The 27,412-nt window shown below is 40.9% G+C and overlaps 2 protein-coding genes across 2 annotated transcripts; both read right to left on the minus strand.

Moving 5' to 3' along the window:
• Positions 1 to 2,894: 2,894 nt before the first annotated feature.
• LOC109405694 (uncharacterized) lies at positions 2,895 to 23,517 on the minus strand. Its single transcript, XM_062850538.1, has 3 exons — positions 22,634 to 23,517; positions 10,837 to 11,283; positions 2,895 to 3,336 (listed from the first exon to the last, which is right to left on the minus strand). Exons 1-3 carry the CDS (start codon positions 23,404 to 23,406, stop codon positions 2,973 to 2,975), a joined length of 1,584 nt encoding a protein of 527 aa, XP_062706522.1. The 5' UTR covers positions 23,407 to 23,517; the 3' UTR covers positions 2,895 to 2,972.
• LOC134287742 (uncharacterized) lies at positions 3,345 to 7,117 on the minus strand. The gene is made up of 2 exons (XM_062850536.1): positions 5,610 to 7,117; positions 3,345 to 5,031 (listed from the first exon to the last, which is right to left on the minus strand). Exons 1-2 carry the CDS (start codon positions 6,780 to 6,782, stop codon positions 4,108 to 4,110), a joined length of 2,097 nt encoding a protein of 698 aa, XP_062706520.1. The 5' UTR covers positions 6,783 to 7,117; the 3' UTR covers positions 3,345 to 4,107.
• Positions 23,518 to 27,412: the final 3,895 nt, after the last annotated feature.

Raw genomic sequence — 27,412 nt, forward strand, 5'->3', positions numbered from 1 at the left:
TGCCACGTTTGGTTTGACTTTTTAGAAGGCCCCCAGTTCTGGTGATTTAGCAGAACAAGTTAACTAAGTACCTACCGCGAGGTGCTCATATTTCGTGCACTTAAGAATTCTCGAAGTTTGATGAACGACTGAAATTTTACCATAAAGTATATCAGATTAATTTCTTCAATAATATTTAGTGCTGGCACTGTAGCTCCCAAGAAAAATATAAATTAGACAACTTCACATTATACGAGATAGTTACAGCACAGACAAACAGGCGTAACACTTGCGAAATTTCCATCGACCACGCTTTTAACGATCATTTTAAATTTTCATAGTTGTGGCTTTCACAACCAGAGGCGCGCACATCGTTTTTTTATGCGTTTGACGTTTCACACTAGCGCCTTCTGTTGACGATATGGCACAACACAGTGATTCGTGCAACTTTTCCACCAGGTGATGGTAGTGTGAACTGAGCGATGGATTTCGATGAAAATCGTTCAAGATGTTACGTCTGTTTGTCTGTGGTTACAGTATTAGTTTTGATTTGTTTGAAAGTGTCAAATTTCGTTCAAAAAGGGTTCAAATTTCGCTCACTAAGACGTGTAGAATCCGCCTAAATGTGGTTATATACTCGTATAATACACATGACACCATAACGTGTAGATCGATGTCTGTAACGAAATATGAGTGAATATTTGCTGTTTCCCATGTTCGTCCCGAATGTTTACATTAAGATTTCCAAAAATCCTTCTGTAGTTTAAAGGATTATTATTTTTGACGTTTGTTTTGCTCTTAATTGATATCTTAATTAAACAATATATGTATTGTTTGCTATTTGAATCAAATGTGCACTAGCTTTACTGATGGTCATTAATGTGAATCAAATAATTTTTTAGAGGGCAGACGGCCAACGCGCCCTTGGAGTTTTCGAACGGAAGGTGTTGCGTACCATCTACGGCGGAGTGCAGATGGAAGACGAGACTTGGAGAAGGCGAATGAACCACAAGCTGCATCAGCTGCTGAGAGAACCAACCATCGTCCATACCGCGAAAATCGGGAGGCTACGGTGGGCGGGTCACGTCATCAGGATGTCGGATAGCAACCCGACTAAAATGGTTCCCGAGAGTCATCTGACCGGTACAAGAAGACGTGGTGCGCAGCGAGCTAGGTGGGTCGACCAAGTGGAGGACGATCTGCAGACCCTATGCAGAGTACGGAACTGGAGACAAACAGCCATGGACCGAGTGGAATGGAGACGGCTACTATGTACAGCAGAGGCCACCCCGGCCTTAGTCTGATCGGTAAGTAAGTAACGGTAATAACGTGACCAGCCCTTAAGTCTGAAAGGACGACATTTTCGACCAAAACTCGACCAAATGCTTGAAATCATGTAACTCGACAAGTTGAAGATGCAAGAAATAAATAATACAATAATACAGTTACTCAAACTTCTGCTCAAACAGCATCAAATTAGGCAAAAAATCATAATACCCACGCTGTTTGTACCACACGGACAGAAATATCGTCTGGTTGATATAACTTTTTTGATAGTTCGCCTAAGCATCGATGATATTCTTGGTATAATTATTTCAAATGGTTGTTTCACAACGATTTGATGATTATAGTAAGCATAAGTTTTGTTTGAATCAACAATTTTGAATACCAACCATAATGCAATTAAACCAAGCATATATGTCATTACTTTGGATGCTATCTACTCAGCTACAAGGATTCATCATGGCGGCGTCAATTGAAACTATCGACAACGATGTTCTCCAAGGTTGTGCTAATTGTGTAAACGTTTCTCTAATATGGAGTTTTAGTGCAATATGTATATTTTATTATGTGAATTAGGAAACGCCTGCATTGTAGAAACGGTAGGTGAGATGGTGAGATAAAGTTAAAGTTAATCGTTTGTTTAAATCGAATTTTAATTTTTCATTCTCAAAATGAATTCAAGTTTTGCCCCAATTTGTTTTCAAGTACTTATCGGATCCAAGCACAACTAGAAGAAAATTTACTTTTATCTCAAGAAATGGCTTGCTTCATCCTCTGAGGTGCATATTTCGATAAGAAAAAGTGAGAAAAGTGGTCTTTGCAACGGAGAAAGAGCCTTTTTGACGAAGTCATTCTTTCAACAAGATTCTCCCATTTTCCTGCTATATGTTGTTGAAGTGAGCGTAAGCTTTGGTTAAATAGACTTGTTAGAACGTATCGCACACACATACTACTATTACGGAAGCGTTCATGCAAAAATTTGAAGTTTTTCATTATTTTTTGAATGAAATAACAGCGATTTTCTATGTATGCTTGAAGCACCTTAAATCAATCATCCGGTATAGTTAGTGCAAGCCTCAAGTTAAGGGTCAAGTTAAACACAAACATGCTTGAATCTACCATGACAATAAGTGAACTGTCAAATCATCAACCATAAATATTGTTGATGTAAGCATATTATGATTGAATCAACCATACTTCTTGTTCTAAAGAGATCATCAATTCTGCTTAATTCAAGCTTCCATTATTCTTCGACCTATTATATTATGCGCATTACAATCTCGAAATAGGATTATATAAAAGTCAGTGAACAAATATGCTTGTTTGGGACCGCAATATGATTGACTTGACTTTATTTTTTGCTCCGTGTCCATTGCAGAAATGAAGAATGGATGATCTCACCAAACAAAAATCCAGCTCATTACTTTTAATCTAACACTTCACTGATTGCGTCCTATTGGACCACAAAAAAAACTAATCAAAAAATAGTGCTTAATAACAACTTCTGAATCATTTGCTTGACTAAATCGAATAGAAGAATTTTATTGAAATAAGGAACGTTCATTAGTCACAAATTATTTCAGGGAGTGTAAAAAAAACATAACGGTAAGAACATTTTCGAAATTATAACATTAGTTGCTGTATCGAATTCATTTTGAAAATAAAATGACAACCAGCTCAATAATCAACCGACACCAAATGCTTTGCATTCAATCAGGTAGCAATTGTACGCCGAACCGAAAGCGCAAAAATCCATCCCGATAGAAGCCTTCATCCTCCATCAGCTCATTCTTTTTCATTAATTTCCATCCCCGTTCCCTGCCCAACTTATCAAAGTGCAATGACTCGCGAGTTTTAACAACCGTCTTCATGGGATCCTCATGTCTCAGCTCGACAAAGCAGCTTATCTCGGCGGGTGAACCTTTGCACAGCTCGATATAGGCTCCAAGATCGTCGTTGAGGTAGACTTTCAAACGCCATTCTCTGTCCGATTCGTCCGTTGTGCACGATGACCGGGTAGGATACTTCGTGGTTTTGTCCATTTTCATCACGTAATGCATACATTGGTGGTTGCTGTAAAGATAAAAAAAGAACGATTTAATCCACCTATAGTGAACATTCTTCTTACATTTATTTATTAAAATTATTGTTGTCTCACTCAAAGTGCAAATTTTCGGCAATACCAATCCGTGCGGTCAATTATGAATTTCAAACAACTCAACGTACATATGTAGATGGGTAAATTATTGGTTAAATTGGGGAAAAAATCCACAGCTCAGCTGAGATTTGAACTCACGACCCTTATTCGCTAGACAAGTGCTTTACCAACTAAGCTACCGAGCCAATTAATGACCCGACAACATAGTTGTCATAAGGTAATTCAAATCGATAGGCAAACAGTTTCAAACAATAAATAAACCGCTTTCGCTCTGCGTACACATTTATAACAGAAATATTTACACTCCCGATCAAAAGTTTGGGGTCACCCCCTCAAAAACATGCCATTTTTTAGGCCCATATCTCCGCCAATTTGCGTCCGTTTTCAAAACCCTAGGCTTCATTCAAAAGATAATAAGTCAAAGAAACGTTGAACATAATTTAAAAGAAACTTCTCCAAAAAAAATTGTATGTAAACTTAATTTAAAGTTGCCAAATTATCTAAAAAATGAATATAAATTCACGGCAGTGTCGCTGGAAATTGGGTCGACCAAATTTTAAGATGAGAGCGGTAATATGACCCATTTTCTATTTTTTTCCCTCATCTGTAGAGCCTTTTAACCACTGCGTCCATTATTTAGGAATATTGTGGTCCCATATTTAATTTGGTGCTAGTCAAGTATCCTGTCACAATAGAGCTGTGATGGACAATGGTTTATGTAACACCTGATCCCAACTAGGCATAACTCGTTTTATAAAGTTTATTACCCTGTTGGGATTACTTCTCCAAATTTCCAAGGGCTCTAGAAACCCTTTACCAAATATCGCCAACCTGTGATGGTACAGCACTCCGCAGTTGCAGAGTAAATGCTCGGCAGTTTCGTTTTCCGTTTGACAGAAACGACACCTTGAGGATTGGATTTTTCCAATCTTTCTTAGATGATATTTACTCGGGCAGTGGCCAGTCATCAGACCAGTAATTACCCTGAGATCTCTTTTGTTTAGATTCAGTATGGACCTGGCTTTTTCTGCACTGGGTTTTATGAACCTTTTTGCTTGCTTGGAAGTATCCGTGGCATTCCAATTAGATTCTACCGAGGACATTTCCCAAGTTTTTAGTTTCATCCGAAGAGCACACTCAGGAACTCCACAGAAAGGTTCAGGGCCTACAAAGCTTGATGCCGCACCCTGTCTAGCTAAATTGTCGGCGTTTTCATTTCCCAGAATTCCACAATGACCGGGCACCCAGTATAAAGTTACCTCGTTCCTACTGGCCAATTGCTTCAGAGAAATAATGCATTCCCACACTAGCTTTGATTGGCACGTGAAAGTTTTTAGCGCATTTAGAGCCGCCTGACTGTCCGAAAAAATACAGATCTTGGCAAACCTATAATTTCTTTTCAGACAAATGTTGGCACACTCTAGAATGGCTTGAACTTCCGCTTGAAATACAGTGGGACTACATCCCATTGGTATAGCCTTACTGATACCGGGGCCAAAAACACCAGCTCCAGTATTTTCTCCCATCTTGGACCCATCAGTATAAAATGCAATAGAACCTGGACGTAAACTTGGCCCACCAGCATCCCAAACATAGCGACATGGTTTCACCTAGAAATCCTCTACATAGAGATAAGCGGAAGTTACATATGTCGATTCGGCAACGCTGTTCATTTTGTTTACATCAGCTGCCAACACTTACTGCAAAGCTAGATGTTCAAACTTTGTGCGTGACTTCGTAGTGGTTCAAGTTGTTTTGTTTACATTTTCTAATTATGGTAGATTTTTTTTTCAAAATTTTGAAAAAAAAAATAGCGGAGCAATCGATGAAATCTGAAATTTATTGCAAAGTGTTAAGCTAAACATATCGGCAGAAATGAAGCAAGAAGCAGCAATGAAAGTTTTTTCGAGAAGTGCAGCAACAAAAGTTTCGTCATAAGCTTGAGCTTTTGAAAGCAGAATTAATTAAATTCTATCTTTTTACTAAACTTACATATACCGTCAATTTCTCGATATTAAAAATAAATAATTTTAATTTATTTAGTTCGGATTGCAATACTGTTCAATCGACGCCTTCTTACGAACGATCAGCCTGTTCATTTGGCTCACACTTTGACAGTTCTTTCTGCACGATTGGCTTACAATGGCCGCCTCCGCAGATCTCTATAATGTAGGATTACTAGTTTCACCACTTTGAATGGAACATCATAGTTGGTCTTCGTTATCATCCAATCTTCTACTGTTTTTATGTCCATGTTTAATTTGAAGTCTTTGATGATCCTCAAATGTCCAACAAGATCCCCGTCTAGGACTTTATTGGAACCTATAAACTGCAGGGCACTTTTTGCCGCTTGTAGTTTAACAAATTGATGCAATGGCAGTAAATTAAGAAGGGCATCCAAAGCAACTGATGGAGTGCTTTTCATTGCTCCTGTCATAGATATACATGCAAGTCTTTGTAACTTACTTAGCTTCTTTTGACAGGTTACCTCATTTGTTTTGGGCCACCAAAGAAGTGAAGCATAAGTAATCTTAGGCCGGACTATTGCAGCATAGATCCAATGAATCATGTTAGGTCTAAGACCCCAGGTTTTTCCTAAGGCTTTGCTGCAGACCCAAAGGGCATTGGTGGTACCCTTGGTTAAAACATTGTTTAAATGAGAATTCCAATTCAGTCTTTTGTCCAAAGTTACCCCAAGATGTTTAACTTCTTCTGAGAACTGAATTTGAACTCCATCTAAAGAAGGTTCAGTAAGATTCATTTTTAACCTTCTAGTAAAAGGTACAATTACAGTTTTTGAAGGGTTTACGTTTAATCCCTCCTCTCGGCACCATTTGATGGTAACATTCATCGCAGATTGTAGCCGGCTAGATATCGTGTCGTCATATTTTCCACGTATCAGAATAGCTACATCATCTGCGTATCCAATAACCTCAAAGCCTTGATTGATGAGTTTTTTAAGGAGTTCGTCCACTACCAAAGACCACAGTAAGGGCGATAGTAATCCTCCTTGAGGACAGCCCTTCACAGATCTTACTGATAGTTGCGCACCTCCAAGAACGGAAGAGATCTCTCGATCTCTAAGCATCGATATTATCCATTCAATAATGCATTTATCCAAGCCCCTTGCTTCCATTGCAGAACGCATTGAGCTGTAGGATGCGTTATCGAATGCTCCTTCAATGTCGAGAAAAGCAACCACGGCTATTTCCTTGGCTTGAAACGATTTCTCAATTTTGCCGACTAGCGACTGTAGCGCTGTTATAGTAGATTTGCCTGTTTGATAAGCAAATTGAAATTTGCTTAGAGGCATTTCTACTAAGCTGGTAGACTTGACAAAGTCATCCACTATTTTCTCCATGGTCTATACAGAACACAAGAAAGGCTTATGGGTCTGAAGGCTTTTGGAGTTGTTTTGTCCCATTTGCCAGCTTTTGGGATAAAAACAACACGAACCTTCCGCCATGCCTTAGGTATGTAAGCTAAAGTAATACTGGCTCTGAATATTTCGGTTAAGAGCGGACAAATCGCCTCTTTTCCATGTTGAAGTAAAGCTGGGAAAATTCCATCTTTCCCGGCAGATTTGAAAGGTTGAAAAGAAATCAATGCCCATTCGACCCTCGACGGTGTGAAGATTTCACAAGCTTTTTGATAGGCATTGGTCGACCACGCATGTCTTGCCTTATCCGAGTCCTGTTCTTCTGTTATTCTGTTATTCTGTTATAATCAACGCACCCCCGGGCCGTGGCCAATCTGCGTTGTTTCGCTGGGCGATACGTCTACCAGTAGACTTGTATCTGCCCTATGCTAAACCGATTAGCATATCAAGTCCTTTCCACTGATGAGTAGGCTCTAATGTCCCGCTCCTCCCTATAACCCATAGGGGGAAATAAGGAGTTTCCAGTTTCAAGTATTGTATTGATTATGGCACCAACTCTTTCTATTCCTTGGGAAAAAAATCACTAGACTTGAATTATCAGACTACTATTAATAATGACCATATTTAAGATACAAGTTTGCATACACAATTGTAAAAGCAATGTTAGATAACTTTAAAGTGAATTGAAATATTGAAAAAAAAAAAAAAAAAAAAAAAAAAAAAAAAAAAAAAAAGATAAATTGTAAACTATAGGGCACTGCACGAAATTCTCTCCTTCTCTTTTACTCTTACAGAAGTTTTGTAAACAACAAGGCCAAGAAATGTCAAAATCCCATACAAAATCAAAACAGTGCAGTGGCCTATTCCGCGGCGACACGAATGCTTCAATAGTGTCATAAATAAACGCGCAAACAAACAAATAATTGATATTGAAGTATGCATATTGCATTATCTATTAGCAAAGTAGTAGAAAGAGTTGGGTGCCTGATTATAAAATTGTTGTACTTATCTTGTGTGTTTCTGACAAGTCCCGTTTGTGTTGGCCATTGGGACACTTCTTGCTTCAAAACGGTCGTTTCTGGAATGGAAAGAGAATAATTGGCCGCACAACTCCGCAAATGGGCGGCCCGCACATATTAGTATAATGTTGCAATGATTGAAAATAGTAGAGTATAATTGTTAATCTATATGAACACTGCTACTAGTTCAGATTTCTCACCCTCCACGATTCTCTAGATACTGTTATAGCGTGTTTGTTGTAAATTTGTTGATAAGTGAAGCCTCCAATAATTCAAAATTCAATGTAGCGAAGATCTTGAGCGGATAGCATTCATTGATAATGATAGTGATTATTTTAATATAATATGGCTTAACAAAATAACTATTCAATTATTTTAAATCGGATTCGTCAATAAAATTATTGTTCATAACATAATTAACCATGCGAATATCTAACTACACAAGCTAAAAAGTGTTATTATATTTTAAAAATGATTTCATCCTAATCTTAACCCTAACATAGTTATGCGCTTAGTTGGACAATGACCAAATATAGTGTTGTTTCGACAATAGTCACATACTATGCCCTACGACATTGACGATTCTATTGTCTATGGCTCACCTATTTAGCGCCACCCAGCAGGGACTTGGTCTGGTACCCAATTCAGTATATCCGCTCCACGTAATGTACCGTGCCTCTTTCGATTTGTGATATTGTCCGTGTAGTTGGAACCCGGAATTTTCGACTAGCGAAGTTGGATTTTTCTCGAAATCCGTGCGTCGAACCTAACTTCGGAAGTGGTGCGCTGTATAGCGGACCAGGTTTACTATACAGCGCACCACTTCCGAAGTTAGGTCCGACGCATGGATTTGGAGGAAAATCCAACTTCGCTAGTGTAAAACTCCGATTTTCAACTAAATTGAGAATATATTACGCGGAACATTACTCTCTTCATTCGGATAGCGGCTATGTAACCCATTGGATTAAAAACCTCCATCAAACATGAAGCGATTAATCGGAGACTGAAGACTCTATACCAAATTTGGCTCAGAGACAGGTAATCAGTGAAGTCAGTTTTTCTCGTTTGTCAGAGACGATTGATACGTATTAAGACAAACTTTCCACTGCATCTGCCAGCAATAATCGGTGATCGATCAACATTTCGAGTACCTACCCCAATTTACACAAGAATGTCAAGGATCACCGCTCATGCTTTACAATACAGTTGGAAAAACTAGAGCAACACTTGGCCACAATGATGCATAAAGCACTAAAGCGGACCGGAAGTGTCGGTGAGCCAGCCCCACCTGCCTTATCCGAGTCCTGTTCTTCATCCGAATAAGGAATCGATCCTGGGAAGTGAGTTCTCATCATTACTTCCAATGTTTCAGAAGAATCAACAGTAAAACTGCCATCTTCCTTTTTAAGACTTCCAAGACCATTTGAATTGTCTTTCGAAAGGACTTTATGAAGCCTTGCAGCCGTAGGAGCGTTATTGATCAGCGTTCTTCACATACCCGTCTCCAGTCCTTCCGTTTGGCTAGTCTCAATTCTCTGATGTATTCTGTAAGGGCTTGTTTATACTGAACCCAATCAGATGTAACTTTTGCTCTATTGAACAACCATCTTGATTTCTTCCTCAGATCTGCCAGCTTATCATTCCACCAAGGGACATCGCTGTTGGATGACCTCTGTCGGATTGGGCAGCTAGCATGATAAGATGAAATCATTTTATCAATAATCTCATCAGAGGCATTTTCCAACTGTGAAACAGACAAGATCTGCTCACCCTTATATGAATTTCCATTCATTAAATAAAAGCTGTAGAGGTCCCAGTTAGTTTTCTTTGGGTTTCTATAGCTTTCAATTAAATTTGATCCGGCTTTATAACCGAACCTGCTATGTTTGTGATCCCATTTTCTATTAGCTTTCAACTGTCATTTACAGAATTTTGTTTTGATTCTGCGTTTCATTTCACCCCGTTCCATGACTAGAGTGATGTTTAAACTCTTTAAACCATTTTCAATTTAAACAATATGAAGATCGGTGGGGGTCAAATTAAAAAGTATTCAGATTAGAAGCGATCAAATCAACGGGGGTAGATGATATTCGCAGTTTTGGCGCTTAAAACAATTCGGCAATGATACTAGAAGGAGCGACCTTGTAGCAACCCTACGGGATGCAGCGCACCTTTTTTTCACATCGACCTTGTTTTCGGCCGGTGAGTAACTCCGATCTTGACCATCATATGCCAGCGATCGATGGATCACGTGGAGCGATGTGGATTACCCTTATTATTTTATATTTCAGATTATCGACCGAAGAATCTAGTAATTCAACCAAATGCCAACAAGATGACGAGGAAACCAGGATGAATTGGGCAGACAACTGATTCGAAGCAGTCTAACAATGGTGTGCCTGAACGTTAACCAAGCGTATCCTTTAGAGTTTACCCATCCACTAACAACACCCAAATTCCCGTGACACCTAGGCCTGAGAGATCGTAGAGTTGTCTACATTTTTCATAGGTGTCCAAAACTAACCATCCTTTCCCATTCCTCAGCAGTCGCAAGGACGTGGCCAGGACAGTGCTCGACCATGGTCCACTGCACGAATTTATGCTAGCCTGCTTACTCTCACAGGAAATTTGACGTTTGAGAGGTGCCGACACCGCTCAAACGCCAAATTTCGTGTGAGAGTAAGCAGACCAGAATAAATTCGTGCAGTAATCCATTGGATGATTGCGTCAGTCTTGTCTAAGAGTCCCAAGATTAGTTCCAAATCTTTGTGCTTTGGTTCGGACGGGAAGGAGGCAACCCTCATGACAGCGGTCTAGGACTGTACCACCTACGAATTTGTGCGACTCGCTTAATGCTAATGCTAATATAAACCGTGTACCAAGCTATTACCCATAGGTGCGGCGATAGAAAACTAGTCGGCTCTTCCATTCCATTCCTATTCCTATGGGAGTGACGACATGTTTACAAATTTTAAACGTGACGTCGCTCGCAACAACACTTAATTCATAATACTCACAAGTCCACTTTTTCGGTCAATTCGGTACAAATGTCTTTCTCTTCTTCGTATCGATAGGTCAACATCTGCTTCTCAACCACAGCGTTCACAGGACGAATTCCAACTTTCACCTCCAGATCTTCGTTGTTGTCCTTTTGGAACCCCTGTAGGACCAGTCGGGACACTTGTATAACGTCGAAAGTTGAAACGTTGTCCTTTACTTCGAACGTTTGACGGATTTCTTCTTCCGAATTGGGATGTGGTATTATCACCACCAGCTTGTGGGGAAATTTCAGCATTGCGGGATCATTGGGTCTGACCTTGATTTGAAGTTGATCCGACTTCAGAAGAGTTACGTTCCAAACGATGTCATAAGACGCGTACAGGGTGAATTTGCACTCGGAATTGCCCGTTCGAAACAGGCCCTCTGATGTGAACAGTCCGAAAGTGTACGCCGGCACCAGATCGCTGAAATAGAATAAAAAAAAATAAATAGGTATTTTGGTAATATTTGTATATATGTACCAATAAAGTTGAATTAAAGTGGGAAAAAGTCCCAGTTAGTCAATTGAATTTTTAAATTTTAAAAAATGTACTGATTTTATTTTATACGAAAGAGCACATTTTTCTGAGCCACTCTGATTTTTTTAGATTTTTATAATTTTTGTTTTGGTGTCTAAAATCAATTTCAAAAGGTTTTTTTGAATTTGATGTACTTCAGATTGATTACAAATTAAAGGTGTTTATTGTTCAACTTGAAGATACAGAATGACTCTACCCAGCGCGGGACCTTACTTTTATATGGTAGTGTTGCTAGGTAGGTGTGAGCAAAGGTGTGTGTTACTAAGATCAACAATTAACAAAAATCAATGACTGCTTCGACTTCTTGACAGTCTCCAACATTCCTCCCTTCTTATCTCAAAAGTAGGTATGGTTCAAATCTGGAAGGCATCCGAATTGTTCTTTGAGGGCGGCTTGATCGTGCTGGTGCGAAATTGACCTCGACCGGTGGATCATTGATGTCATCGATTAGTTCTGGCTGTTCGGCTCGACCATGCTCTATCATTGACTCGGAACCGTCCTCAGTGCGTCCTGGTTGATTTGAAACTGCTGGTAATTGATCGTCCATTTCAGAGTGTGGTTCAAAACTGGAGGTTGAAGGAATTGGAATCATCTGTTGCTCGGGTTGAATCCTTTGGACTTGCGATGCCGGTGATCTGGTTTGAAGGCCGAACATGTCTACCAGGATGTCCAAGGCGGTTGAATCCGTTGCGACCGATGCTTCATTGAAACGGAGCTTGAGTTGGTTTGAATGCGACCTTATCAGCTTCTTTCGTCCATGCCAGTCGTCCAGTAGCACGTTATGGTTGACTCGACCAATAGCTTCAATGATAACGCCGGGAACCCACTGCCACTTGGTATTGCTGCTGTAGACCTTGGCGTAGACCATGTCACCTCGATGGAAGTCTCGTGTAGTTACTCCATGCTTTCGGTTGAACTGTTCTTCTTGGTGGTGATTGCGAATTGCCGGTGGTGGTTGTTCATGATGGAGCAGATCCAGAGTTGTCCTCATGTTCCGACCAAGCATCAGCTGCGATGGAGTCTTGCCGTTCAGCACACGACTTGGAGTGGTCCGGTATACTTGAAGGAAAGTCTGGAGCGTTTCTGACATGTTTTCCCCCTCGTTGATTTTGTGCAAAGATCTTTTCAGAGTATCGACAAATCGTTCCGCCTGACCATTGGACTGAGGGTGATACGGTGAAATCCGGAAGTGTTGAATGCCGTTTCTTCTGCACAGAACTGCGAACTGTTCCGATGTGAATTGGGTGCCATTATCGGAAACTATTACGTTGGGAATTCCAAAACGTGAAAACAGCTCGTTCAGGAACTCGGTTACTGCTGCTGTTGTCGGGGATCGTACGATGCGAATTTCTGGCCACTTGGAAAAAGCGTCAACAACTACCAGAAAGTACAAACCGTTGAGCGGGCCAGCGAAATCGATGTGAAGACGTTCCCAGGGAGATTTGGTTAGTGGCCAGGATTGCAGAGGAACTTTCGTCGGTGTTTTCGAATGGATAGCGCAGCTTTCACATCTTCTAACAAAATCGGAAATGTTGTCATCGATCCTTGGCCAATACACGTAGCTGCGTGCAACAGCTTTCATCCTCTCCATTCCTGGATGTCCTCTATGGAGTTGCTTGAGGATACGCTGACGATAGTTTTCCGGAATGACCAAACGGTTAGACATCATGATGCAGTCCTTTACTACTGATAGTGCGTCTCGATGAGCGAAAAAGGGTTGTACTGCCGTGCTGGTGATGTTGTCGAGTTTGGAAGGCCACCCATTCTTGATGAAGTTTGTCACTTGCTGTAGGACTGGACATTTGAGAGTAGCATCACGAACCGACTTGAATGTCACGGGTAGCGAGCTGATAGCTTCTTGAAGCGGAATTTCGATGTCGTCTTCTAATTGAATGGATGCGATGATGAAATCTTCCTCTGGTTTGACGTAATTGTCGATGAGGCGAGAGAGAACGTCGGCATATCCAAATTGAGTTGTGGACACGTACTCGATTTCAAAATCATAGCATAGAAGCGTCAAAGCCCAACGTTGAAGGCGGTTGGCCGTATGAACCGGAATTCCCTTCTTTTGTCCAAAAATTCGCAGGAGTGGTTGGTGATCCGTCTGGAGAGTGAATTTGCGACCTAACAGCATTCGATGGAATTTTGTTACAGCGAACACCAGTGCGAGTCCTTCCTTCTCTATCTGTCCGTAATTTGCCTCTGCCGGAGTGAGTGATCGAGATGCATGCGCCACGGCTTTGATTGAACCATCCGGAAGCTTGTGTAGAAGGCAGGCACCGATTCCAGATTGCGATGCATCGGCAGCAACAATGATATCCAATGAAGGGTCATAATGGGTCAGGAGCAAATCCGATTGGAGTACCTCTTTGAAACGCTGGAACGATCTCTGGCATTCTTTGGTCCAAACGAATTTTGCGTCTTTCTTGAGCATTGCGTCAAGCGGGCGTCGCAGTTGATGCATTTCGGGCACGAACTTCGCATAAAAGTTTACTGCACCAAGGAATGAACGTAGGGTTGTGACATCTTTGGGAGGCGGCATCTTCACAATGGCATCCACTTTGGCTGGGTCAGGATGGAGTCCTTTCTCATCTACGATGTGTGCCAGAAACTTCACTTGACTCTGAAGAATGTTGCACTTTTCTTCGCGCAAAACGAAACCATATTCTTGAAGTCGTTTGAATAGTGCGTTGAGAATCTGGTGATGTTCCTTTTCGGTTTTGCTGTAGATGAAAATGTCGTCCAAAAACGAATCCACTCCTTTGAGACCGGCGATCATGGTATTCATCAAGTGTTGGAAGGCCCCGGGAGCAGATTTGACACCAGGTGCGAGCCGGTTGAATCGGAAAAGTCCTCGGTGAGTGTTGATTGTGAGCAGCTGCTTTGAATCATCGTCCACTTCCACTTGAAGGTACGCGTCGCTGAGGTCGATGATGCTAAAATACCGGCAACCGTTGAGCTTCGTAAAGATGTCATCAGGAACTGGTAGTGGATAGTGGTTCGGCTCCAAGACAGCGTTCAATCCTGTTGAGTAGTCAGCACATATTCGAACTTTTCCTCCAGGTTTCTTCACGACAACGATCGGAGCAGCCCACTGTGAAAAATCCACTGGTTCGATTATTCCCAATGATTGGAGACGGTCCAACTCTGCGTCGATCTTCTCCATGGACGTGAAAGGAACTGGTCGTTTAGGCTTGAAAACGGGTCTAGCATGGGGCTTGAGATACAGTCGTACTTTCATCTTTTTGCAGTGTCCAAGGCCGGACTTGAAGACTTCTGGATACGCAGCTTTGTACCGATCGACTTGATTGATGTGATCTGAAGTGGCTTGGACTTGATTGCAAATTGAAGACAGCGGTGAATCCCACAGTTCGAATAGCTCGATCCAATCCAATCCGAACAGGTTGATGCCGTTTTTGGTTACATAGAAAGTTGCGGTTTTGGTGACTCCTCCGACCGTGACTGAGCATTGGAGTTCACCGAGAAGATGGAGTTGATTTCCCGACGCTGTTTTGGCAGTCCGTGTTGTGGTTTTGAGTGATGGCGATCCCAGGTTCTTCCTCCACACCTTCTGCGAAATGATGGTAATGTCCGACGCAGTGTCCAACTGTAGAGTAGCTTGTGACCCGTTGATGTCCACGGTCAGGAACTTCCGCCTTGATGTGCAGCTCACCTGGTTGATGCAGAAAATGCCGTTGACGGTTTTCTTCTTCTTGGACGTCGTCGCCTTGGATGTGTAGCAACCACAGTAACCTTCCTTGTGGCCGGTTTGCTTGCAGTCTCGGCAAACATGCTTCGTATAGGTGCAGTCCCGGACGTAATGCATTCCGCCACATTGCCAACAGGGAGTTTTCGGACTATCGGATTTCGTTTTCATCTTCTCCTTAGAACCGGTTGGAAACGGTCGGGGCTTGGTCTGCTTGACTGCACAGATTGAGCTTACCGGTTTCCTCTGTTCCACCATGGCCGTATCGTGCTTGAGGTTCTGAAGGCGTTGGCACTCGGAAATGAGTGACTCCAGGGTGCATTCACCTTCTGTGTTGGCCTCTAGCTTAGACAAGAGCCTCGTCCGGATGTCAGCGTCCTTTGATGATCGTAGTCAACATATGAAGATCAGGCTTTTGAATTGGTCCGCCGTTATGTTGTTGAGCTCGAAGTCTTCGCAGCACCGGTTCACCGTTCCAGCATACGTCAAAAAGTCGTCCGCTTCGTTCTTGGTAATCTGGAAGCACTTGTACCGCTTGCTGAACAAAGAGATTCGGGTACTGAACAGCTCTGTCAACTTCTTCACTGTTTCTCCGAACGAAAAGTCTCGAGGGTGCTTCGGGAGGACAAAGTTGACGTACTTGTCATGGACCGTTACGCTGAGGCTTCGTAACAGCAACCGAACTTTAGCCGCATCGTCCAAGTTTGCTCCGTCCTTGAGGAAGAGGTCTTCGTATTTCCTGTACCAGCGTTCGAAAACCAGGCCGTTTTCGGAATCGTAGATGAATTCCTTGATGTTGGATGCCAGAGATTCTAGTATGAATTCCGGGTTGCCCGCTGACCGAATGGGACCGCTTTCTTGAAAGCCGAAGCGTTCCATCATCTGGACCAAACGAGCGTTCTGCTCCGCCATCTGCTGGTTCTGCCACAGGATCTGTTGATAAAGTTCTTCCATCTTGGATCTTGGAACTGCAGCTCTTCCTCCAAAGCGATGAATTCGTGATTAATCCTCGTCGCCAACTGATGTACTTCAGATTGATTACAAATTAAAGGTGTTTATTGTTCAACTTGAAGATACAGAATGACTCTACCCAGCGCGGGACCTTACTTTTATATGGTAGTGTTGCTAGGTAGGTGTGAGCAAAGGTGTGTGTTACTAAGATCAACAATTAACAAAAATCAATGACTGCTTCGACTTCTTGACAGTCTCCAACAGAATTCATCTTCTGACAGCTGGGCAACTATATGACAGCTCCGCCCAGTACAAAATGCGACGAGGGGTGATTCGACAAATCGCTCCCATACAAACTTCAAATTGATTAGCTTCCCGGCCACCAAAATTCATAATGTTCAAATGTTGACTGACTGCATGCGCGACGAAAGTGTGACGAGGAGCAAGCCTGACTGAGCTGTAATGATGTTCCCGTTAATACTGGAACAGCAGTTTCCAGATAAATGGGTGAGACCGTTTCAAACTACGTTTCCCTTAAGGGTGCAATTATAAACTTCGAAAACTAATTTTTGGTTACGGCAACGTATCCCTCGCATCCATTTTGTTTCATTTCAGAGAGCGAGTAAAGGCGCTTAAGCCTTGGCATAAGGGCCAGGACACGGACCAAATACCTGTGTTCCATCCCAGGAAGCGAAGGACCAAGGGGTGACATTAACCTTCTTAGCATCGTCACCCCCATCGTTTTCTACGTATTTTGCTTTCTTAAACGGTGAGTGGTTGGTACGAGATGTCCCCATTCAAAAGCTTAATTGGCTTCTTAAGCGGTGTTGAGATAGTCCCATATTCTGAATCTGCATGCCAAACTGAGCCGAAATTTTCATGGATTTTGGTGCCCGGGAACCTATTCAAAAATCAATTTGAAGTTTGTATGGGAACGATTTGTCAAATCACCCCTCGTCGCATTGCATACTGGGCGCAGCTGTCAGAAGGTGATTTCAAAAAATCTCTTTGTAATTGATTTTAGGTACCAAAATAAAGTTCTAAAAATCTGAAAAAAAAAATCACAGTGGCTCAGAAAAAGGTGCTATCTATCTATCTATCTATATATATAAAAATGAGTTTTAAGTTCCTATGAGGCAACAAAAGTCAAGAACGGCTGAACCTATCAGCATGACTCTTGCATGGTTCGATTCGTATTCATGGTGGCTGTGTTTATATGTACAAAAAGTTACGAAAATCATTTAAAAAAGTATAAAAATTGTGAAAATACTGACTTTTTATGAGTCGGGAAGAAATTCAGCGTGATCGAAATGAAATCAATCTAGAGTGCGTTGCTGCGATGACCTCAACAATTGTCAAACCACCACAGCTTGGCAAGACGAAGTTTGCCGGGACAGCTAGTTTCATATAAAAACAAAAAATCAATACATTTTTCAAAATTTAAAAACCCAATTGTAAAACCAATAACGCTGCACAGTAGGCCTGGCCGCTTTAATGCTTTAATGCATTTTCGATGTACTGCAAACATTAATAATGACAAGAAAAATGGTAGAATTAGTCGATTCTATCATTTTCCAGGATTCTTTCAATGAATGGCTGTGTATGTGTAGACTAGACTAGACTAGGTTCCCGGCCACCAAAATTCATAAAAAAATGGATTTCGGCTCAGTTTGGCATGAAGATTTAGAATATGGAATTAACTCAACCAGTGCTGAAAATTTCTTTTCGTTATATCTAAATTTAACCACCTACAGCTCATTTTAGAAGCTGAACCTGAGAATATGGTACATGAAAAACTTGTGCGGCTAGAACAGTTCTGCAAGAAAGTCACGGAAAAACCGCTATTTTTCCAATATTTAAGGTAAATGTCACCGACTACCTTTAAAAAATGCCAAATGATATTCACGGTGAATATCATTTGCATTTTTCGAAGGTAGTCCGTGACATTTACCTTAAATATTCGAAAAATAGCGGTTTTTCCGTGACTCACAAGTTTTTCATATACCTACCATATTCTCAGGTTCAGCTTCTAAAATAAGCTGTAGGTGATTGAATTTAGATATGACGAAATGAATTTTTCAGCACTGATCTCAACACCTCTAAAGAAGCCAATTTGGCGTTAATGCTACAACAAAGCATTGATTTGAATGATTTCGTAGTTTATCTGGGGGGTTATTAACGTTATTTTCAATGTTACGTGATAGTCTCCAGTTAGTCTAGTGGTTAAGGCTATGGATCGCCAATCCGGAGACGGCGAGTTCGATTCCCGTTCCGGTCGAGAAAATTTTCTCGACTCCCTGGGCATAGTGGATCATTGTGCTTGCCTCACAATATACGAATTCATGCAATGGCTGGCAAAGAAAGCCCTCCAATTAATAACTGTGGAAGTGTTCAAAGAACACTTAAGTTGGAGAAAAGCAAAATGTACGTTATATCGAATTCGCTATATCGAGGGTACGTTATATCGAAGATAGCTTGTATTAGGTAGGAACAACCATTGCGCGCCTCAGCTTCTACCGTCTCTCCTAAAATGTATCTCAAATTATTTATGCAAACTTTTCCCGTTATCAGATAGAGGAAAGTCTGCTCTACCTATTACTGGTTAGAGATTACATGCATAATGGGAAATACGCTCAGGGCATGGAGAAGCAGGAACTCGCAATGGTTGTTACGCACCTTTCAAATTTTAGTCTAGATTTATTATAAAAACGTTAACCTGGTGTAACCATCAATCAGTTAGGTACACTTTTAGCACGGGAGTGAGTCTTCGTCGCGAAAAGCACTGCCCGTTTGATAGCTCAACACTAGCGAACCTGGTGGTGGAAGTCAAGCTTTAGCCTGCAGCGAGCATAGGGAGGCGGCGTAGCACGCTTTGATGATTTTTTTATTTTCCCATGGAAATTCATTCCAATCTAGTTTTCCAAGTGACAATTTCACGACTTCCAGCCAGGCTTGGCATTGGTCATGAAGTTCACAAGCATGCTACGCTTTTACTCGAATCAAGCGTCGCTATTGAGCGCGAAGTAAGCAACTGCAGGTCACATAGGCAAAGCACATTTTCACGATTTTGAAACCATGGGCAACCGTCATGATCTGTTTTGCTATTTGACCTTCCATCAGTCTGACCATCGGCTATTCCACCGTCATTGAATAAGACTGAAGGAGCAGTACCTAGCACCTTTTCGAATTACTACGTTACTACCTAATGTAAAATGGACTTTTTAAAGGTTTGTTATTCAATTTTTTCATCTTGCCAGTCTAACACAGTGCCAGTAACACAATTTACCTTGCTCCTCAGATGGAAGACGGCTTTGGAAAGGTTTTCGTCCGCTCCCGGTTGCAAAAGATGCTCCATTTTTGCGGTAGGCGTTTCACTGTGAAGATTATACTCACAGAACAGATGTGTATCTTCGAACAAATGTGAAGTTTCGAGGTGGAAGTCGTAAAATTGTCACTTGGAAAACTAGATTGGAATGAATTTCCATGGGAAAATAAAAAATCATCAAAGCGTGCTGCGCCGCCTCCCTATGCTCGCTGCAGGCTAAAGCTTGACTTCCACCACCAGGTTCGCTAGTGTTGAGCTATCAAACGGGCAGTGCTTTTCGTGACGAAGATTCACCCCCGTGTTATACTGCACAGAAAGAGCCTGTTTGTACGCTGACCCAGACGGTACCGCCGGCTTAGGATATCTTAACAGACGCTCGCAGATGTCCTGATTCAGGACTCCTGAATGGCTTCCCCCGCGTAGATGTCCTAAATCATTTAGACTGAATGACTTCCCCGAATAGGTTGTGATGAATTCCTCCGATACCGTACGCCCTCTGGATTTCCAATAATGACTCAGTTGCCTTGCTTACTCATCACTTGGATCTGTGTTTCTCCAAATAATTCATAAATTTCGCTTGACTTTTTAAACGAATTCAAATGTGAACCAATAAAACAAACGTTTCATCGACCCGTTTTCAGAAGTCAATTTTTGTGATTGTCTCTACTAATAATAATACATGAATTGAATTCAGGATAACAAACACTACTCTTTCAATTTCAAACGAACTCCTGCTTTTCCTATGAAGAGTTAAGCCCAAGCTATTCCCCTTATTCTGGGCCGAGCGCCGGTCGGGCGCCAGTAATCTTTTTTTACAATATTGGAGGTCGAAAAGCTCAGATAAATTTATAACTCCGGGGGGACTATTAAACAAAAACACCAGCCATGGCGAAAACTGATGCTTAAGTCTAACTATTAGGGACTATACTAATTTGGAGAAAATGCCAATGCAGAAGGTGTTTCATGTCAAACAATGATCTGTGTCTTCGACTTAGGCGGGTTATAAACCACTTATCACTAACCTAATAAAAATGTAGCCCATTTTCCCTTAACCCAACGAACAAACCTTATCTGTTCTGGATTGTAAGCATACTGCTGTGACGACCCTCACGACACGACCATCGATTCACTGTTTAGTGAAGGTCATTTTTCGGAAAACTTCAATCGTATTCTCTATGACAACAGAACGTTCGAATGCATGGTCACTACACAACAAGTTCTCGAGCAACGTACTTGATGATTTCATGAGCCTATGGGGCACGTTCGGTGTAGTACTAGATTTGTAGTAATGAGCTGAATTTTTGTATGGTGAGAAGGTCAATTCTCAGTTTCTGCAATAAAATGGGGCAAAAAGCGTGGGTATTATGATTCCTTGCCTGAATTGATGCTGTTTGAGCAAAACTTTGGATAACTATATTGTTTATGTTACAAGAAATTGTAACGCATATTGAATTGGCATCGCATATTGAAATGCTATCGGTGAGCAAGCAGAGCGGCGAGAGTTGAGAGATTGTTCAGTGGTTCTCAACAGAAATAGAAAAAACAACAACACTGTTACCCAAAGTTTTGCTCAAACAGCATAAAATTAGGCAAGGAATCATAATACCCACACTTTTTGCGCCATTTCATTGCAGAAACTGAGAATTGACCTTCTCACCATACTAAAATTCAGCTCATTACTACAAATCTAGTACTTCACCAATCTGTCCTATTGCGATTGCACGATATAGGCTATTTTACGAAACGACAACAGTGTTGATATTGATATTAACACTCACGGGCTCGGGCGCAACCTCCTGTCAAATTTTCATTCATGAAATGAGCGATCAGCTGATCCAAAACGTCTCGTAAAATGGCTCATTGAAGACGGAAATCTGCACACTAAGATCAGCTCGGTATTTTCCCCATCTTTTTACTGAGTTCTCAACAGCAGATTTAACTCGGTACCCTCGGTTATTTATTTTGCAGATATTCTGTAAATGAGTTACCGAGCTCAGCTCACAAACTGTCAAAAGTTACTGAAGCACGGTAAATATCGTTGCTGGTGAACGGTAAATACGATTACCGAGTGTACCGAAATAAATCTGCTGTTGAAAACTCAGTAAAAAGATGGAAAAAATACTGAACTCAGTGAAAAAATTACTGAGCTGGAACATCTGAATCTTAGTGTGTGTCATTCGTTAATCGAATATGACCACTAACGGTGATCAATAAGGCAATCCATGACGACTTTTCGCGATGGGGGTGACAGCCAAAACTGTAAACACAGTGTGAGTACAACTTAACAAAGTTTCGTCAAGTGTCGTCGGTGCTTAACAAATTCCTTTGTGTTCAACTGTCACCCCGATCATCGATTGTCAAAAATACATGGTAAACAAAAAAAATTAGCTGATCGCATCTGTCTCATGGATTGCCTTATCCCAAACCTGCTTCCAGCTCGAAACTTCACATTTTGTTCGTAGATACACATCTGTTCTGTGCTTTTAGTGTTCTTGGGCAAGCATAGTGATGCTGCAAATGCCATCGTCTGTCTGGAGAAACAGAACCAAGTTCTCAACTACGATGTATGTTCCCTTATCACACTGATAAACTCTAATGTGTTTCTAGCGCATTCTCTTTAACCCTCTAATACCCAATCCCGCCTTTAGACGGGGTATAGTTTGAGCATTTTTATAATTTTTGTTGCGTGGAAAATCATTTATTTTATATTTTTGGCTGATATTTAGGACTGTTCTGTATATCTCAAAATGGTTTTTGGTGTATTTTAAAGCGTATTTACATTTTTGAAAAATCATTGAATAATTGATGTTTTAGTCACCTTTTAGAAGTCATTGTTTATTTTGTATTGAATCGCTACAATTAACATATTTTAAATTTTTCCCAAATCATTCTATCCTTGTTTAATAGTTTAAGGGAATCGAATACACTCTAAAATTATTTTCCATAAAATTACACGGAAAATAAAATTTTCTGTGAAAAAAATTAAAATAATAATATTTCAACAATTATCATAAAATCTCAAAATGTTTAAATCTCAAAAAAACCGTTCCCCAAATTGGCTTCCAGGAAAAATATAAAAGTGTGGGGATGTTCAAGAATAAAAATTAGAAAAATCAAAAACTGAAATTCACGAAATCGAGAATTAAAAAGAATCATCTTCCAAAACATGTTTAAATCGATTTTAGATGACGAAAAATGATATTTAGATCAAAATCAAAAATTTGGGTATTAGAGGGTTAAAGCACCTAACTTACCACTCAATGTCATCCGCCGTCTCCAAACAAAAATCGGGTTTCGATGTGGACGAGGCCAGATTTGTGCAGATTTGATCCAACTTCGACAGACTCTTCATAAACTCATCCATGGTTGAGGTCCTAATCATGTCCCTTGCTTCGGTTACAATCTTTCCATCTTGCAACGGATATTGCAGCTTCGCGCGGAGCCGCTCCTTCCGGATGCTCGTCATTCGCGTTACCTTCAATTTTGACGACTCCGACAAGGCTTCGATCTCCTTCAGCACCGCTGCCTCCTCTTTCTCCAGCATTTGCAGATTCCATTCGTAAACGGTGCTGCATTTAGCCGAGGAATCGACCTGGTCCAACTTGCGGTTCATTTCCGATACTTTGTCTTGGTAGACGATGGAGTAGTTGTCGATGTGGTGCTGTTCGTGCGGTTGGCCCTCGTCGACGCACAGGGCACAGATGGCCACGTGGCACTGGGTGCAGTAAAACTTACATTTCTCAAGGTGAATCTTACAGAATTCAGGGACCATACACGCCGACGAAGATGTATTCTGATCTGGTTCCATCGCTGGCAAATCACTACTGTTTCCTCTATCAATGCACTTTGGACAGGGACGAGCTTGCGAATCGTCAACGTTCTTGGATGAAATGTTGAATATGTCGTTCCCGCCGCTTCGCTTCTTGAAGCAGGACACACAGCAAATTTGGAAACACTCGGTACACGCAATGGACAATTCGGACAAGCTGCGACAGTTGGTGCACACCGGAACCGCGTTGAGGGACATATTCACGAGGTTTTGGCACTGTTCTTTGCGAGAAAAGCAAACACAAAACACGAAGACTTTCCGAACCGAACGTCGAAGCGCGCGCGAAACCCGATAAAAATGCACACACGAAAAAAAACAATAGAGTTAATAAAACTAGTAAATATCATAGTACATAATGAACGCACTCAGCGCAACCCACCCGGTACTGAAAAAAAGTGTCGCTAGTCGAAAAGTGTCGGTAGTCAAAACGTCGCTATTCGGTTTGGTGCTGGCGCCATAATAAAACAAAAGGCCGTTCGTTGGATCACTAATCGGTAATAAATCAAAAACTTTTCCCACAAGCATCCAATCGTTTTGCGGTCTTCGAAGAAAAGTTTCATAAATATTTTTTCTACAAAAAGCATTGATCGATTTGAATTAAGGAGATAATGGGTGACTTTGTTACGGGTATAAATATTTGTTACAATTATAAGACAGAATAATTGTTTACTGTGTTTAAAGTTCAATATACGTGCATTCTTTGTGTTGCATGTTGAATTTTAACTTGTAAATATTCCCCGAGTTTTAATACACATTTATAGGGTTCTGACTGAATAGAGGTACATGAAACGCAATCCACTGTTGATTGCCAACTTTCAGGCTATTTCGGGCAGCGGTCAAGTACTAGACATGTAAACCTTTCCCTGCCACGGACTTCAAGTTCTTGAGCTTAAGTATCGAACCCTGAAACGGGATGCCCGATTAGGATTAGTTTTCCTAGACAAAACCAAGCTATGAACACAGCAACAAATGCTGTGAACTAAAAGGCATACTGCCAACAAAAATACAATTCCAGAATTCCAGGATGACTGACAGACCCAAATCAATACATAAAACCTCGTCATCCTGTGATCGGAAGGAGTTATCCATCTGGATAACAGGGCACATTTATGTTATGTGTTGTGCTGCGTCAATTTGTAATGTTCCTAATTTGTGCATTTGTAAGGTTATATGTGTATCGTGATATGTTGATCCTTTAATAATAATTAATTTCTTTTATTTTTGCAACATGGCGCCCAACTAAAAAACCCCGTGTATGCAATTGAGTGCTAGTCGGAAGGATTATATAACTTCAGTCTTAGGGCCATTTTATTTTTGTGGACAGCTAGGGGCAGGACAGATACAGCGAGAGTAACTCTGGTATCGAAGTGTTGCTCAGAATTCCTCAGGATTGCTCTGGATCACTCTGGTTTTCCTGAAGTGTTGCCTGATACCAGTGAAAAATCGAGCAGTCTTGCCTGATTTCCCGCTTCGAAGAGACGTTTCTGAATGGATTCGAGCGAAAAGAGTTACTCAGGATTGCTCAGAGTTGCTCCGGATTGCACAGTGTCTTGCCCCTAGGTGGACAGTTAACCTCCATAAAAGTAAAGTTTAGTTTAGGTTGGATTTATTCGTTACGTGATTTGGAGAGCAGTTTGGCTTTCGGGTAACAATCTTTAGTTTTGAGTTAAGGTGTTTTCTGGGGACTTGTTAGTCCTGTTCACCGCTATGTTTCTGGAAAGCATTGTGGCTTTCGGGTAGCACAACTCATTTTGGTTTTGTTTTGAGTTTAGGTTAAGTTATTTATCTTTATCGTAGTGTTAATTATATGGCCTTAACACTATTGTTATGAAGGATATGAAGCATATGGGAGCTGAATTTTTCGTGAATCGGTGAACGATTCACGAAAAATTCTCGCTCAAACGTTGGATTATGTTACGGGCACAGACAAACAGACGTGTCACTTGGAGGAAAATGCGATAAAAATCATCGTCACGAAAACATAATCGCCCAATGCTAATTATGCTGTGGTACGCAAATCTACTGAGTAGATGGCGGTAGTGAGCAAACGTCAAACAGTAGCAAAAACGATGCGAGCGCCATGAGCGAGCGATTTGCGAACTACGAAATATTTGAATAATCCGTTAAAAAGTGAAACGATGGGAAGTGAGTAGAGTGAGACGTCCGTTTGTCTGTGTTACGGGTATAAATATTTGTTACAATAAATAATAAGACAGAATAATTGTTTACTGTGTTTAAAGTTCAATATACGTGCGTTCTTTGTGTTGCATGTTGAATTTTAACTTGTAAATATTCCCCGAGTTTTAATACACATTTATAGGGTTCTGACTGAATAGAGGTACATGAAACGCAATCCACTGTTGATTGCCAACTTTCACACGGAGAAAAATATAAAGTTATGTCAATCATATTGCGGTCGCGAACAAGCATATTTGTGCACTGACTTTTATATAATCCCTTTTTGAGATTGTATTACGCATAATCCCAACTAACAATCACTCATTTAACAGGCACCATTATGACGAATTAATTCAGCATAATGTTGAATAACATTTGAACTACTTTCATGAACAACCTATGTTCGGGTTTTGTTCACACAAATTTGGAGAAGTTATAAAGCATCTTGTTGTGCACCAACTTAATTTTTTGTTGTTCAAAGCGTTTTACAAATGTACAAGGAAGTTGTTATTAAGCATTGGCAAAAATGACTGAAAATAAATAAAATGCAAAAATGTTGAACTCTCACGAGAGTAATTATTTGCTCTCATGTTGAGAACACCTATAAGAATTACATATAAAATTATCTAAATCCGGATTAGAACTCGAGACCTGTTGATTGCCAGCCGCATGCCTTCCTATCTGCGCCATCCTAGAGATGGTGAGATGCAGCACCCAAAGCAAAACATAATCTTCCCATGACTCAATAACGATCACTCCTAAACTTGTGTTCAGCAGTGGTGAATTAGCACAGCACGTGGTAATCAACTGAACAACGCCCCATACTTCAAGGGCTGTTCAGCTCAAAACACGTGTTTTCCATTCTGATTTCGCTGTCAGTATTTTTATCGCACGGTGAGAAAACTTGTATCCAATGCGGCCAGAAAGTGTTGGTACTTATTGAAGATATTGTTTCCAGACGTACTAATTGCGAAATGAATGTTTTTATTTTTATTATTAAATATCGATCTTTAAAATCGTATGGCAATATGTGGTGCGGTATGGTCATGGACATGGTGCATTCACAGCATCTGTTCAGGTAATCTACTCATGCTCAGTCGAAGATCCGTTAAGCATTTTTTTATTTATGCTTTTGTCATGAAATCTTGATATTATGTTCAATAAATAGTGCATAAGGATGTTTATGGATACTTGAAATGTGTCGATTTATGAATGCCGTTTGGTTATCTATAGATATATAGGTGACTGTGGGAACAATATTCAGTAAACACGACAGCACTGAAAGCGTCTCGTACAATCGCACTGCTGCGGAAGATAAAAAATATATTGACTGGTTTGCTAAATATGATATACCGCGCGGCCTTTGTAATGTTCCAAACGCGCATTTGCACGAAATTCCACGCGGCAAATCCCCTGGGAAAGGAACAACCGTACTTGAGGAAACGCCGCAATGTTATCTTCCATAAGAATGGAGTAAAAGGGGAGCAAAAAACGCGGCTGTTCCTTTCGTCAGGGATTTGCCGCGTGTACTTTTGGGCAAATGCGCTAATAATAATCAAGGTACAAGATATCTTGTTATAGACTAAAAATAATAAATAAATGCCTCATTTTTAAGTTGATTACGTCTGGCACTCAATGTTATTCTGTTTTATTTTATGTGATTCGTTTAAAGTATTGTTTCTTTAATAACTTGGTTGTCTAAACAGTTTTAGCCATGATTTATCCCATAATCCGAACAAAGTTCCGAGTCAAACTATGACGGGCTGAAGGCGTTTATTTGACAAGTGAAAAGCACATTGTTCAGGAGCATATGCTTATCGATACATCAGCTTAATAAGATGCAGCCTAGGGGCAGGACAGATACAGCGAGAGTAACTCTGGTATCGAAGTGTTGCTCAGAATTCCTCAGGATTGCTCTGGATCACTCTGGTTTTCCTGAAGTGTTGCCTGATACCAGTGAAAAATCGAGCAGTCTTGCCTGATTTCCCGCTTCGAAGAGACGTTTCTGAATGGATTCGAGCGAAAA

The sequence above is a fragment of the Aedes albopictus genome, chromosome 2 (genome assembly GCF_035046485.1).
Source record: "Aedes albopictus strain Foshan chromosome 2, AalbF5, whole genome shotgun sequence".
Classification (NCBI taxonomy): Eukaryota; Metazoa; Arthropoda; class Insecta; order Diptera; family Culicidae; genus Aedes; species Aedes albopictus.

Excerpts from the sequence above, each read along its gene's own strand:
- LOC134287742 (XM_062850536.1), bottom strand. The coding sequence starts at position 6,782 with ATGGAGAAAATAGTGGATGACTTTGTCAAGTCTACCAGCTTAGTAGAA. Across the intron at positions 5,032-5,609 it reads ATGATGTTCCATTCAAAGTG|GTGAAACCATGTCGCTATGT; the intron begins GTGAAACTAGTA and ends GAGGATTTCTAG.
- LOC109405694 (XM_062850538.1), bottom strand. The coding sequence starts at position 23,406 with ATGTCCCTCAACGCGGTTCCGGTGTGCACCAACTGTCGCAGCTTGTCC. Across the intron at positions 11,284-22,633 it reads ACGGCGGATGACATTGAGTG|CGATCTGGTGCCGGCGTACA; the intron begins GTAAGTTAGGTG and ends ATTCTATTTCAG. Across the intron at positions 3,337-10,836 it reads TTGACCGAAAAAGTGGACTT|CAACCACCAATGTATGCATT; the intron begins GTGAGTATTATG and ends TTATCTTTACAG.